This window comes from Prionailurus bengalensis, chromosome E4, assembly GCF_016509475.1.
Source record: "Prionailurus bengalensis isolate Pbe53 chromosome E4, Fcat_Pben_1.1_paternal_pri, whole genome shotgun sequence".
Classification (NCBI taxonomy): domain Eukaryota; kingdom Metazoa; phylum Chordata; class Mammalia; order Carnivora; family Felidae; genus Prionailurus; species Prionailurus bengalensis.
Window position 1 is genome coordinate 63003378 of NC_057360.1, and position 15840 is coordinate 63019217.

At 48.8% G+C, this 15840-nt stretch overlaps 1 protein-coding gene across 2 annotated transcripts in view; it reads right to left on the reverse strand.

The window, feature by feature from the left end:
• Window positions 1–2659: 2659 nt before the first annotated feature.
• ATF6 (activating transcription factor 6) overlaps window positions 2660–15840 on the reverse strand; it is a 205599-nt gene continuing 192418 nt past the window's right edge. For both annotated transcript variants that reach the window (XM_043567583.1, XM_043567582.1), the window contains exon 17: window positions 2660–7571. In XM_043567583.1, coding sequence (XP_043423518.1) covers window positions 7363–7571 — 209 coding nt within the window. In that variant the 3' untranslated portion in view covers window positions 2660–7362. The remainder of the gene's footprint in view (window positions 7572–15840) is intronic.

The following is a 15840-nucleotide window of genomic DNA, read 5'->3' on the forward strand; positions in this document are numbered from 1 at the left end:
ATTCCCACGCCTCTGGGGGCGAGGGGATCGTCTGGTTCATCTGTACGGTTTCCCACAGACCCGTGGGACAGGTCGGGGCCAACCCTGAGAATCTGCGGCGGACTTTCAGTTCTGGGGTCGCACCCTCTCGCCCGCTGGCTGTGCGGAAACGCGCCCCAAGAACGCAAGTCGCGCTGGAAGCTCAGGCCGTGTGGATAAGCCTGGAGGCCGTGGAAGTCAGGCAGGACGCCGGGGAAAGGAGAATCGGGATGGCTCTGGGGGCTCTCGGGTCTCCCTTTGCAACCAGCCGGTGCCCACCAGTACGGGGCTATGCCCGTCAACAACTGGGAGGACCGTATAGTACGTTCTGCTCGTTAGGCTCGCCGGGTCCCCCATCGACACGCGCAGTTTTCAGAAGTGACAGTGCTGCCAATAGTTACTCTTACGAGATGACCCATTTCTTTCTTTTTAAAAAAATTTTTTAATGTTTATTTATTTTTGAGACAGAGAGAGACAGAGCACGAACGGGGGAGGGTCAGAGAGAGGGAGGCACAGAATCCGAAACAGGCTCCAGGCTCCGAGCTGTCAGCACAGAGCCCGACGCGGGGCTCGAACTCAGGGACCGTGAGATCATGACCTGAGCCAAAGTCGGACGCTTAACCGACTGAGCCACCCAGGCGCCCCCCAGATGACCCATTTCTTAATATGGCCATGTGGCTGGCATCTCTTTTCTAGATCCGCCCTTCACTTCTGGATCCAGTTTTGCATCTGGAGATCCGTGATCTCTTACAGAAGCATCCTTTCCCGCCTCAGGTCTCCATCCACACTAGACGTGAACCCCGCAGCGAAAACTTTGCAAAGACAGAACTTGCGACCCAAGGAGTAGGCACTGAACGCACCCTGGGGACGGGGTCAACGTCCCGCTTAGGCTCTTGGACATGAGCAGGGTGGGAAGGTCAGCTGAGCCTGGGGCTTTGGATCACAGGAGCACCAGGCTGGTCTTCACCCCGCGGGTGGCTCACCTGGGGTGGAGACCCCGGGGATTGAGGTGCAGGAGAAGCAGGGCAGTAGCCCCCCGTGTGCTCCACCCACAACCAGCGCGGAGTATGTGGCTTCGCAGGGAAGCGGCCCGTGGAAAACCCGCCGGCGTTGTCGGAGGTCACAGGCTCTCAGCTGTTGTCCCTCTTTCCTGAACCCGCCTCGACGCCCTCGTTGCCCGTGACACGTGGCTCGGTTTCTTCCTCTCTTCTTCGTCGCCGGCCGCGTCCTTTGTGGCTAACAGGGCGAGTGGCCACGTGGTTATTCTCCGAGATCCAAAACCTGGCCGGAACCCGAATCCCACATACAGTGGGAGGTCCCAGGGGACAATCCCGTAAGGATTTGGTGGTTCTGGTTCCCTGTTCACCCCTGGGGCTTCACAGACTCCTCGGTTTTGGATTCTCTGCTGTCCCGCGTACACACTTGTCATTGGTCGCCCCACGCCACACCCTCCGCGACGTCGCTCGCCGAACCACAGACACGGCACCGTGCGCGCAGCAGGCTTTACTGAGGGCTCGGGCAGAAAAAGCATTTACGTTAGTTAATGAATTAATTATCTTTAACGTTTATTTATTTTTGAGAGAGAGAGAGAGAGGATCCAAAGCAGGCTCTGCACTGACAGCAGCTTGAGGCGGGGCTTGAACTCACGAACCGTGAGATCACGAGCCGAGTCAAAGTTGGACGCTCTACCGACCGAGCCACCCCGGTGCCCCCAAGAGCATTTACATTTTAGTGCTACGGTTTGTAAAAGTCCTCTTGACTTCCCGCCACCAGGAAGCCCTCTCATGACTCCTCTTCCGGAGCTCCAGCACCCAGACACCACGCCATGTGGCTCGATCCCTCTTTTCTGCCGCTCAGCCCGTCCTCCAGGGTCTGCTTTCTCGGCGGAAAAGGGGCCTTGGGTCTCACTTGCCCAAGAAGTCTGTTCGAATGTCTTTGGAACCACATGGAGTTTTGCCCCTAGGAGAACCCTGACATTACTCTGTGCGTTTCCATCTCTGGCTCCATAGGCCAACTGTGAGCCCTTGCAGGGCAGGACCTATATGGGATCTGTGTCTCCGGAGGTGAAACAATACGGTGGCCGAGAATCCATGTGCTGGAGCAGACTGCCTGGGTCCAAATACTGGCTACACTGCTTCCTAGTCACGTGGCCGCGATCGGGACTGGCTTGTTGGGAAGACCGAAACAGGACAGCAGGACTGACGAGCCTCAGGTGTCGTCTGAAGCATATGCCGAGCGCTCAGTGAGCACCTGCGCTAACGACCCCCGGATGGACCCGCTGCCGTCGCTTTTCAGCGACTGTCTCCATGCACGGGGACACTTGTCGCTCCAAACCGGGAAGAGGCCTTTGATGGGATTGAGTGACCCAGTTTGTTGATGTAGGACAAAGTGTGAGTTCTTGGGCGAGTTTTTTTGCTTAGTAAGATTGTAGTTGAAATATTTGGACACAATAAAGGAAACTTTAACTTAACCAGGCTGGGGGGCGGGGCGGGGGGGGGGGGTAGTGGAAAAGCGTTCTGTTGTTTCCACCTAAAGAGTAACAGGCCACGGAACCCTTTGGGTTTCCCTTCTCATAACTAATCACTTAACACTGAAGATTCATTTGGGGTCTTGTTTCTTGGTCTATACAGAACAAAATAAGGCAGGTTTAAAAGTCCTTTATTTGAATCTTAGACAAAGAACAAGCATGGCCTTATAAAGACTTGCTTAAAAGCACATAAATCTGGTGTCGTTTACGCATCATGAACCGACATAACTATTGTTGGAGAGAATCGTAGCCCGTTCCTCGTCTTTTAACCTGTTCTTTGTTCAGTGTGGACACGATCTTGGAAGGAAAACCCGCTGATGTGGCTTGGTGAATGCTCTCTCCTCGGGCCCTAACGGCTGCTCGGGTGAAGCACCACGGGTCTCAGCCCCACCACACTTGCCAACGTGACGAGAACTAAGTAATTGGTGTCTTAAGGCCAGATGTACGTGGCAGTTTTCACCCACTGTTCTATGTCCCCCTCATCTCTTATCCAGGTGGCTGGCCTGGCATTTAGGGCCGAGGGTGAGGGGAATGGTCCAATCTGCATTCACTGTGAAAGTCAACCTGCTCATCTCTCTGGGGTTCCCATGTGGGGGCCGTCTCAAGCCTCCGGGTTTAATTAACGGTCACCAGCTGTACTGGGCACAAGAAGCAACACAGTGTGCTGTTTGTTGACCTTGGCAAATGACAGACCAGGATTTATTTACTCCTTGGTTCCCCAAACTAATATAATGGAGGCTTTTAATGTGCTGCACCTTTAATACTTAAAGTGAGCAAACCATTATGTCGAGACTGGTGTCCGTTATCCGCCAGTGGCTAGCCACGACACGATCCACACACAGGACCAAATTTCCCGATCAAGATGCCTCTGCCCTTCTTTTTACACAGATTATTCTGACAGATAACCCGACAGGTAACACAGCTATTTAGAACAAACTGCTCAAAGTTCTAGACTTATCTAAAATAGACTTTGTTTTCAGCTTCGTCACTAAAAATAGAAGTTAACAGGATACGTTCCGATTTCTGTTTGGGGGGAACAGAACACGGCATTTCTGTTATGTGCATACTTCCGTCTGGACTCCAGCAACATCCTTCTGCACAGTCCAGTATCCTGTTTTCCTAGAAAATAAAAAGTTGACCATAACCCCTAGGAGTGGGGGGTGGGGGGGCACAGAAACTGCCCCTCTCCCCAAATGTTACTAGAGGTAGAAACGAAAATTTCTCACATTTCCTTTCTTTAGGCTTTATTCTTATTTTTAACGTACATAATTAGTGTTCATATCAGCAGCAAAGATCCTACTTTCTGTAGATTAGAATGACTCAGGATGGGCAAAACTAACATTCTGGTTAAGAGCGTGGGGTGCACAGGTGGTAATAAGCATCTATCGATTCTGGCGTCGGCAGTCGTACTTGAGAGGTTAGTTCGTATAAATCAGCAGCTAGTATAAAAGGCTCCATTGGAGCTTCGGTTCCCGCGGATCTGCTGCAGGAGCCCGGAGTCGGCCCATCGGTGCGCAGTGGAGAGAGGGCCTTCCTGGGTGGACAGCTTGCGGGAGGTCGGACTGGAGGGGACGGGGGTCTTACTCTGGCTCGTCAGTAAAAAAGGGGTCACTCCTCATAGGTAGTTGACGTGGGAGTTGCTTTGAAACTTCGGTGTCGCGAAGTCGAATACGGGTTTTTCCCTGTGCTATTTTTCTGCCAAGTTTCACAACCTGAGCTTTAGGAAAATGGCAGGAGTCAGAAAGTAGTGCAAAAGTTGCAGGAGCTGGACAGCCGTCCAGTGTCCAGGACCCCCAATGCCACAGCAACGGCTGTCTTGTCGGGCTGTGGTGACCGGGCTCCTGCCCGGCAGGAAGGGTCCAGCCAGGAAGGTTTAGTCGGGACAGTGTCTCTTTAAAAATGATAGAAAAATCAGTTTGAATCCCAAGTTGCTTGTCTGTTTCTAAGTAATGTTTATTTAGAACATTCAAGAATGACTCACAGAACATTGCTGCTTTCAAATACCTCCGTGTCTACTCCTTGCTAACAAGAAAAGACAAAGCCGTGCCAACTTGGTGTTGGGAGTCTGCAGTCATTTAGAAAACAGTTAGTTTTGTTAGATTTTTTTGGTTTCTACTTGTGAAAAGACAAACCCTGACACTCAATAACCTAACGTAAAGCTTCTCAACTACAAGCCTGGCAAACACTGGATTCGAGATGATCCTTTTACAAAGCCTCACTTTGGAAAGAGGCCGTCTACACCTACTACTGTAACGCAGCTGCGTATCTGTTCTGAGCGAGCTGAACGCCCCCCTGGGGAAGGAGCCCTACGTCTGACTCAGTAGTTCGCACGGGGAAACACCTACTTCCATTAAAAGCCTAAAAACGTGGGATTTGCCACCAGGTGAAGGACCATTCCTGGCCGTCCCCATCATCACTTCCCAAGACTGCAGCGGGGGCGGCCCCAGGGGGACAGGGTCCTGTACCTCCCGGGGGGGACTGCCCGCTCTAGTTTAACCAAGTCCCTGCCAGCTTGCAAAACCCCACTAAAAAAATAAATTAAAATGATATGTACACATATATATCCTGGGGGCAGAACTCCTGGCTGCAACCCCCCAGAGGCGATTTCACCAACACACTAAACCAAAACACCAGCTTGCTGTATTAACGAATCAGGTGTAGCCGCTTGCTATTTCCCGACAGCCCTCACTGGCGGGAGCCTTACACGTGTTAGATCAAAAGTACTGTGGGGCCCAGGGAGTAGTGGCGGCTTTGATGGAAACTCAGACGGTGGAATACTTCTTTGCAACTGTCAGCGGCCATTCGCTCGCTTCCTGAAACTGCACCCTGAGAAGCCCGCTCCCTCATCTCCAAACACCAAGTCAAGGCCAGGAAACCACGAGGAGCTGGAGGGTCAGCAGGGGGAGTAGGGGGGAGGGGCTCCCAGGCTGCCGCTTGCTGTCCCTCCTGCACGTCCACCTGGAGGAGAGGCCTTTGGGGGGGCCGATGGCATGACCACCACCTGCCGGTGGACGGGTAGGGAGAGCTGGGACAGGCGGGGAGGTGCACGCGCAGGTCGCCCTGGTGGGCAGCTCTGGCAGGCCGGGGGCTGGGGAATGAGGTCACCTTCCCGCTGGCCACGGCCACCACTGCTTTCTCAGCTGATCTGCACAACGGACAGAAGGCACAGGGACGGAGAAGAGACTCCAAGAGAAGGCGGTCCCGTGACCTGTGGGTCTCGTTGGCACGGCCCTCTCGTCCTGGTGCCCGTTCCAAGTGGAGCATCCCAGGAAGACGGTCCCTGCCGGGATATGGCCCCGGACTCTGGGAGGCTTGTGCGTGGGGCAGAGCGAGGCTCATTATCACGGCCAACTCCAGACGGCCGGGTACCCAGGCAGCAGGGCGCTTCTCCCCGACCCTGCACGCGCAAGTTAAACTGATTTCCTCGGAGAGCATCCAACTAGCTCGGGCAGAGGGGCATCACCGTCCAGAGCCAGAAGCCTGAGCGAGTCTTCAGATTTCGAAGGCAGGCCTGACCGTGCGGGCTGACAACGCCCCAGCCGCACGGTCCCTTGGAGGATTTGCAGGAAGAGGCGGCCCGGGCGATTAGGGTGAGAAGCAGTGTTTGCAAAGTTTCGCAGGACAAGAAAAAGGAAGACTCAGTCGAGAAACTGAAGGCAGAACATCAGAGAGAAAAAGAAAAGTAGTCAAAGTACAATAAGATACAAAGGAACGTGGTAGGGCTATTTCTTCTTTTTTTTTAATATGGGAGGACAAAGAAGTGAATTCCTTCACTGTCTTTTCCCTGGAGAAGCTGAAAATTATTGCCGAGTTATGGGAGGCACTGGCCAAACAGGAGTCCAAGCTCGCCTGTCTGCATAGTCTTAAGGAATAAGTACTTGTCGGTTCTCAAGAGAAAAGAAAACCTGTTTGCTTCACGTCACTATCAGCAGAAGGTGGGTAGCGGGTGGGAATTCACGGCACAAGTGAAGGATCTGTCCCGGGGTCCTTGAGGAACCCGCACCAGGCTAGTAATGAGAGCGTACAGGCTCAGACGCTAACGCTCAGCGGCCTCAGCATAGATGGTTGCTGTGGCTTAAACTCCAACAATCGCATCAAAACCTGCCGTGTCTTCCACGTGTGTGTTCACAGAGCTGCCCCTCCTCCCACGGCCCACCTCGCTCTCGCATTTTGTCCTCTCCAACCTGCCGCCCTCCCTGTGGCGCCCGACACATTCAGTGTCACGTTTGAACCACAATCCCAGGTAAAGACCAACCTTCCCCAATGGGGAGTCTTTTTCTCCCCCCTTTTGCCTAAAGCTCCACATTGTTTTGACCTTTTTGGGGGGTGTTTTTTTGGCTGTTCCGGTCCTGAAATCTGTTTTCCAATCAGCACAATATCCGCAACGGATTTGCATGAAGTCAACGGGAACGCTCATCCGCGGAAACACTTGGCGTGCTGCACGGCTGTAAATAAAAATCTCTTTATCAAGAAGTGAAATGGCAGAGGAGGGAAGGGGATCTTACTGTAAAGATGACTATTTAAACACAACAGAAATACAGAAGAGACAGCAATTCAGAAAGTACAGGAAACAGTCCACCCCAGGCAGCACTGGAGGACAGGGAGGCAGCTGCCACTGGAGAAATGCCGTCTCCCTCGAGTCTGAATTTCAGTGCTTTCCAAGCGGAAGGGCAGATGGCGAAAAACAGCTTTTCCCACTCCCTTGAACCCCATTGCGAGGCGGCTCTGTGCTCGCCACCAAGCAGGCAGGACGGAGCATCTCTCCCCGCTCTGCGGTCTGGCAGAGTCCCACTGTTTTCCCACGCAGCCCCACGTCACTACTGTAACGACTCCGGGATGGTGCTGACGACGTGGGCTGCCTCCGTGGCTGCAGGAGGGGAGCCAAAGAAGGTGTTGGTCTGATTCCTCTGCTGGTCCCGGAGATAAGGAGGAACGGATGAGCTCTTGATGTGTAGAATCCTGGTGTCCATCACCTGGCAGTCAATCTGCATCATCACTTCGTAATCCTGCCCGTTGATCACGTTCTCTGCAGGAGGAATACACATACGGAATCAATATTCAACAGAGTGTGCGATTCTGCCATCAGCTTCGATCCCAGAAAGACATCAAGAAGCTTTAACGGCTGTGAACCGTCAATACGCTTTCAAGGGAACAGAGGGACTCCATCAGTCACCAAGCGGCGCTGCGGCTGGGCTAGGTGCTGAGATGGCCCGTCCTCCTCGGTTCCAGCTCTCAAACCGCCTTCATGGGTTCAGTAAGGTCTCGGAGCAGTGGCCGAGTTAACACCAGAGCTTCTGTCCACAGACATCACAGGAAGATTTCGGTGGCGGCTGGAGGCAAGAATGCTTAAGCGCTCCCTTCCCCTCCAACAGTGGGAACGAGTAATTGTCAAAAGAACAAACCTACCATGTGGGTGGCAAGGAGACCTGGGCCGAGACTACTTGCCTCCCATTCATCAGTCATGTTTCTAATTTCGCTAAGATTCCCAGCTACGAGTTTAAAGGTCTGCCTTAGCAGCATAAAGCACAGGAAAGACAAGCTGTAGACATGACAGTGATGCTCTTGCCCAGAGGTCCCCATCGCTCCCCTTCTGCGTGAAGGGACTCCCATTCCAGAGTCCTTGATTCCTGGTACAAGAGACAAGTGCATTTCCCATTTGGGATTAGAGAGAGTGCTACAGGACTTGCAGGTAAAGTAGAGGCTATTTGCAGAGGGAACAGGAAAACCACACAGAGCCACACTTACCTGACACGTGACACTCATCATGAGCTCAACATATACAGACACATGCTCTTACTTCCTAAGAGGATGAAAACTCTTTATTTTAGGGAGAGAGCCAAACTATTTCCTGGTTTGTAATTCTGGGTACTCGCTTTCCAACTTGAAGTCAATGAAACTCGGGCATAAAACTGATGAGGGAACTGTGAGCGGATAGTCTTTCAAGGCCAGCTGGACATTCACGGCAATGCAGTTAGAAGGTGTGTGAGTGCGGAATTCACGCCTGCGTGTCCGTTAGCGTCTCCCCTGTGAATCCGGAGCTGGGAGGGGGATCGGGCAAGGGCTGAGCTTACTACCTGTTTATGAAGATGATACGCAGCCCACCGGTGACTTCTGAAATTACACGCTGGGCTTCTCCAGGACCAGGAATTGAATTTAAAAGTAGAATTTTTCTTTTTTTGTTTTACTTTCACACTGTGTATGCCAAGTACTATTAATCTAGAGGAGGGAAATCCAGAGTCTGACATCTGATCTTCAGATTCCATTGTTATGTTTGGGAACACCGAGCCATGGAGTGTGTCACAGGTTAGGATTTACAGAAACGCGCTAATCCAGGGCGTCTGAAATTAGGGTCTAATGTACAGACTTCAGGGAGTCCATACGTTCCTTGAAATTGCATGCAAACTTCTGTGTGCTTATTTTTCTGGAGAAGGGCCCCAATCACATTCTCAGTGGGGTCTATGACTTCCCGAAAGTTGAAAACTACTGGATCTAATAACCTATCAACTTTAAGTTCCTTGAGCAGATGTTAGTCTATTTCAAAGCTAATGGAAGATTCCATCCCTCCACTTCTCTTGGTTGGTTACCTGCTGTAATTTTTAACACAGTCTCCATGGATAACTGATTTCTCATTACAAGTATTGCAAATGTCTTCTATTACACTTGGAGCTGATTTCCTTCTTTCCCACTTTACTAGAGAGGAAGAACTGTGCGCACTGACTAACCTTACCTATTCTTTAAGACTGTCGCTCTGGACACTTCAATTTTAGGAGTACTGCCACTATGCGGTGACAACTAAGTAATTTGCTTAGCTTAAAAAAAAAACAACAACTGAGGTATAATGGACATAAAATATTAGTTTCAGGTGTACAACTTGGTGATTTGATATTTATATACATTGCAAAGTCACCACCACAGTACATCTAGTCATCATGTGTCACCAAAGCTAACACAATATTACTGACTACATTCCCCATGCTGCACATGAAAGCCACACGACTTTAGAACTACAAGTTTGTACTTCCCGATTCCTTTACTATTTTGCTCCCCACTCCAACCCATCTCCCCCTCGGGCAATCACCAGTCTGTTCTCTGTCTAGGAGTCTGGGTTTGGTTTCGTTTATTTTTTCAGATTCCACATATGAGTGGAGTATGTCTTTTGGGGTCTGTTTATTTAACTTAGCATAACATCCACTAAGTCCATCCGTGTTGTTGCAAAAGGCAAGATTTCATTTGTTCTATGGCTGAGTACTGTTCCATCATACGTATAAATATATATACGTCTTTAAAAAAAATTTTTTTTTTTTTTGAGAGAGCGAGAGAGAGGGAGAAACAGAATCCCAAGCAGGCTCTGTGCTGTCAGTGAGGAGCCCAACATGTGGCCTGAACCCACGAACCACGAGATCATGACCCGAGCTGAGATCAAGAGTCGGACACTTAACTGACTGAGCCATCCAGGCGCCCCCCATTTGCTTATTTTTGCTTTTGTTTCTCTTGCCTTTGGAGTTAGATCCAAAAAAACATCACCGAGAGTGACGTCAAGGAGTTTACCACTTATGTTAATGTTTTCTTCTAGTTTTATGGTTTCAGGTCTTCAAGTCTTTAATCCATGTTAATTTTTGTATATGGTATAAAATGATGGTCCTATTTCCTTCTTCTGCACGTAGCTGTCCAGTTTGCCCAACACCATTTACTGAAGAGTCTGTCTTTTCCCCATTGTATATTCTTGCTTCCTTTGTCAAAAATTAACGGACCATATATGAGGGTTCGTATCTGGGCTCTTGATTCTGTTCCACAGACCCACGTGTTTTTGTGCCAGTACCATACTGTTTTGGCTACTATGGCTTTGCAGTACAGTTAAAAATAAGGGAGCATGGTACCTCTGGCTTTGGACTTTCTCAAGATCGCTTTGAGTATTTGGGGTCTCCTGTGGTTCCACATAAATTGTAGAATTACTTGTTCTAGTTCTGTGAAAAAATGCCATTGGCATTTTGATAGGAATGGCACCAAACTTGTAGGTTGCTTTGGTTAGGATGGAGAGTTAACGATGTTAATTCTTCTAATCCCTAAGTATGAAATATCTTTCCATCTGTCTGTATCTTCTTCAATTTCTCTCATTAACGTCTACAGTTTCCAGTGCAAGGTCTTCCACCTCCTTGGAGGTATTTTATTCTCCTTGATGTAACTGTAATTGGGATTATTTTCTTGATTTCTCTGATAGTTCGTTATTCACATATAGAAACACAACAGATTTTTGTTTACTGATTGTGTATCCTACAACTTCACTGAATTCGTTAATTCTAGTCCTTTTTTTGTGGAATCCTGAGGGTTTTCTAGGCCCAATATTATGTCATCTGCCAACAGTGACACTTCTATTTCTTTCTTTTTTTTTTTTAATTTTTTTTTTTTAACGTTTATTTATTTTTGAGACAGAGAGAGACAAAGCATGAACGGGGGAGGGTCAGAGAGAGGGAGACACAGAATCTGAAACAGGCTCCAGGCTCTGAGCTGTCAGCACAGAGCCCGATGTGGGGCTCGAACTCATGGACCGCGAGATCATGACCTGTGCCGAAGCCGGCCGCTTAACCGACTGAGCCACCCAGGCGCCCCTATTTCTTTCTTTTCAATGCGTATGCCTTTTGTTTCCTGCCTAACTGCAGTAGTGAGGACTTTCAATACTACTTTGAATAAAAGTGGTGACAGTGGGCATCCTTGTCCTGTTCCTGGTCTTTGAGAAAAAACTTTCAGCTTTTCACCACTGAGTAGGATGCTGGCTGTAGGTTTGTTGTGGACGGCCTTTATTATGTTGAAGTCTGCTCTCTCTATACCTACTTTGTTTAGAGTTTTTATAAGCAGATGTTTAATTTTGCCCAATGCTTTTTACCGCATCTTTTGAGGCGATCATATGATTTTCATCTTTCATTTTATAAATGTGGTGTATCATGTTGATTAATGTGGATGTTGAACCATACTGGCATCCCTGGAATAAATCTCACTGGACTGTAGTCTATGATCACTTTAACGTATTCCTGAATTGGGTTTGCCAGTATTTTGTTCAAGATCTTTACAGCTGTGTTCAGCAGGGGTGCTGTCTTATAATTTTCTTTTCTTGTAGTGTCCTTGTCTGGCTTGGGCATCAGGGTAATGCTGGCCTCGTGAAATGAGTTTAAAGCGTTCCCTCCCCTTCAATTTTTGGAAGAGTTTGAGAAGGATAGATATTAAATCTTCAAATGTCTGGTAGAATTCACCAGGGAAGACATCTGCCCCGGGCTTTTGTTTGTTTGGAAGTTTTGGATTACTGATTCAATCTTAATAATTGGTCTAGTCAGATTTTCTATTTCTTTATGTTTGGTTCAGTCTCGGAAAATTGTGTTTCTATAAATTTATCCATTTCTCCTAGATTGTCCAATTTGTTGGCAAATAATTGTTCATAATAGTCTCTTATGATCCTTATTTTTGTGCTATTAGTTTAACTTTCATTTCTGACATTATTGGAGCCTTCTGTTTTCCTGGTGAGTCTACCTAAAGGTTTGTCTATTTTGTTTACCTTTTCAAAGAACCAGCTCTTAGTTTCAGGTATCTTTCCCATTATCCTTTTAGTCTCCTATCTCATCTATTTCGGCTCTGATCTTTACCTTCTTCCTTGTACTAACTTTGGGCTTTGTTTGTTCTTCTTCTAGTTTCTTTAAACGTAAAGTTAAATTGTTTGAGATGTATCTTGTTTCTTGAGGTAAGCTTGTAACGTTACGAACTTCTCTCCTCACTTTTGTTCATCTTACAGTTTGTGGTATTTGTGTTTGTTTTCAATTGTTTCTAAGTATTTTCACCTTTTGACTTCTTCTACGACCCAGCAGCTGTTCAGTAATGCGTTGTTTAATCTCCATGTACTGGCAGTTTTTCTAGTTTTCTTATAACTGATTTCTAATTTCATACTATTGTGGTCAGAAAAGATGTTTGAAAGGATTTCAACCTTCTTGAATTTACTGATCTGTTTTGTGGCCTAATATGTGATCTATCCTAGAGAGTGTTCTGGGCGTACTGGATAAACATAATACAGCAGCAGAGACAGAGCATGAGCAGGGGAGAAGCAGAGAGGTTAACACGGAATCTGAAGCAGGCTCCAGGCTCTGAGCTGTCAGCACAGAGCCCCACACAGGGCTCGAACCCACAAACTGCGAGATCATGACCTGAATCAAAGCCAACTGAGCCACCCGGGCACCCCTGATTTTACTAATTTTGTGTTTTAACCTCCATACTAGCTTTGTAAGTGAACGAATCCACTATTTTTACTATAGATTTAGTTTTTCTCGTGAGATTTTTACTTTCACAGGTTTTCTTGTTATTAATCACTGCCATTTCTTTGTAGCTTAAAGAAGTCCCTTTAACATTTCTTGAAAGGCTGGTTTAGTAGTGATGAAAGCTCTGGAAAGGTTTAGCTTTAGCTAAAGCTCTGGAAAGCTCTTTATCTCTCCTTTTAATCCTGAATGATAACCTTGCTGGGTAGAGTATTTGTGGTTGGAAGTTTTTTCCTTCCAGCACTTTGAATACATCCTGCCAGTCTCTTCTGGTCTGCAAAGTTTCTGCTCGAAAATCTGATAGCCTTAATGGGTTGCCCTTGTATGTAACAATTTATTTTTCCCTTGCTGCTTTTAAGATTCTGTCTTTAAGTATTTTAATTATAAATTTCAATTATAATTATAACGTGTCTGGGTGTGGATCTCTTTGGGTTCATCTTGCTTGGAACTCTCTGGGATTCCTGGATCTGGAGGTCTGTTTCCCTCCACAGGTTAGGGGAATTTTCTGCCCCTCTCTTTCTTCTCCTTCTGGGAACCCTATAATGTGAATGTAATTCTACTTTATGTCTTTTTGGTCCCGTAAGGTCTCTTCATTTAAAAGAATTCTTTTTTCTTTCGGCTTCTCAGTCTGGATGAGTTCCACTGCCTTGTCTTCCAGCTCACTGAGCCTTTTAATGTGTTATTCTGCCTGCTGTTGAACCCCTATAGCATATTTCAGCTCAGTTATTTTTCTCTTCAGGTCTCTGAGTTCTGTTTGGTCCTTTCTTATATTCTCTTTCTCTCTGATAAAGTTCTCACTGTGTTCATCCATTCTTCCTCTGAGTTCGGCAATCACCTTTATTGACTACTACTTTAAATTCTTTATCAGATTTCTGAACCTCTGTATCATTAAAGTCTTTTTCTGAGGTTCTGTCTTGTTCTTTCATCTGGAACATATTTCTCTGTGTCATTTTGTTTGATTCTCCATGTGTTTCTATGTATTAGACAAAGCAGCTCTCTCTCTCTCTCAATCTTGAAGGACTGGCCTCTGTAGGTAATGAAGCTTCTCATTCAACTTTGCCCTGGTTCATGATTATCTCTTGAACCTTTGGGACAGTCTACACCACCTGATTTCTTCTTGATGTGTCCCTGTTGTTGAGAGTGTGCCAAGACCTGTCAGTGTTCCCAGGGGAGGAATCTCATTTAACACCGAGTTCAGGCAATTAAAAGTGAAATCCCTCAGGCCAAGAGCTTTTAAACTATGCGGCTCAGTTGAGTGTCCAACTCTTGATTTCAGTTCTGGTCATGATCTCATGATTGTGGGATCAAGTCCTGCGTCAGGGCGAAGACTGCTTAGGATTTTCTTTCTCTCTCTCTGGCCCTCTCCCCCCGCTCTCTCTCTTAAAAAAAAAAAAAAGAAAAAGAAAAAGTATGCAAAGAGATAGTCGTAATCCCTGTGCTGGCCGCCAGACCAGGAGATCTGGAGGTGTCACCTGGGCAACAGTTTTAACAAGTGGGGCTCCAGATGAACGAATAATCTCCTTTCTGGGAGGTCTTATAGATCTGTCATGAGGCCAGAGGAGTGGACACAGAGGTATCTCCCTGGCTTACGCTCTCCGGGAGCACCTTATCAGCCTCTCCCTGTGTGGGCAACCTGAAGCCTACTGCCCAGGCAGGAGCTCGAGGGTAGCTGGCCTTTTCCCCAGGGAGACTGCTGTCTGTGCAGTGCTCTAGGGGTGGTGGCCCGCCAGGAACTGTATTCTCCACTGTTACCTTCCCCTGGAGCTCAGGAACGGCAGCCCCCCTGGCACTAGGGCCAGGCAACCAAGGGCAGCACCGTGTAGACTGTGCCTACCTGCTGGCTTCAACTAGGCAAGTGGAGAGCGTACGGGGCGTGGCATGCTCGCCGGCTTCAGAAAGGCAGCTGGAAGATGAGCCCGCCTGTGGGCATCAGGACTGTAGCAGGAGGGCGCCTTCCTGTGCCGGAGCACCGGCTGGGGGTGGGACAATGCTGCGCTCAGCTGCCAGGGAGAGGGGAGCGCGGCACCTGCCTACAGGCACTCTCTGGCTGCAGTGAGGCAGCAGGATGGTCTCCTCCCTGCGTGCTGGTGGGGGGGGGGGGGGGGGAGGGTGGCAGCGGGTGCAAAACTGGCCTCACCAGTGCCTCTCCTCTGGGAGAGTTTCGACGGTCTCCCCTCCAGCTGCTGCTTTTAGATCGGCAAGTGAATTTCCTTCTCATCTAGTCTAAGCACTTGTCAAACTGCTGTCTGTGCACTGGGTCGGGGTGAATGAGGCTGCAGGCAAGCTCTCTGAAAGGGGACCTCGGTTTCTACAGTCCTTTGGGTTCTTTGGATAATCAGCCCCGTTCACTTCCTAATAAGCCGGATGTTCTGGGCTTGTCTCTCCAGTGCAGGACTCGAGGGGCCTGATGTGGGGCGCCGACCCCTTGCTTCCCGGGCAGAGGCCGCGGGCTGGTGAGCTCCTTCCCTGTTGTGCGTCGCTGTGCCGGGGACGGGGTTTTGGCACCCCTGCGTCTCTCTGCCTCTCTCACCCGTCCGGATGGGGTCTTTCTACCCTTTGTCGGGGAGAAGCAGAGGGAAACTTTCCAGAGGCTGCTGTAGGTGTGGGCGGGAGGAGGGGAGTCAGGATCTTCCTATATGAGCACCTTGTGGAAGTCGTTTGCTCATCTTCAGAGAATTAAATCCGAATGCCTGCAAGTTAGCCAACGTTTCCTACCAAAGTGCTTTCTCTCCCCGCTTCTCGGGCAGCTGCGGCTCTCTGGAAGACAGACAACCTGCCCGTGCATTTGGAGCCATTTCATTTGGAACGTGCGGCTGGGCTCAGATTTCAAGGGGTCACACCAATCGTTTCCTTTTGGAACCACAGTTACTCCCCGTTTCAGAAAAACTGTGTGTGTTGCGGGGGGTGGGGGAGTGGGGGGGGTGCAGGCATGCTCACGTGCACGCTGGGGCATACGTGCCCAGATAACGGAAAGCACATGTGTTAGAGACACGTGACGTACGT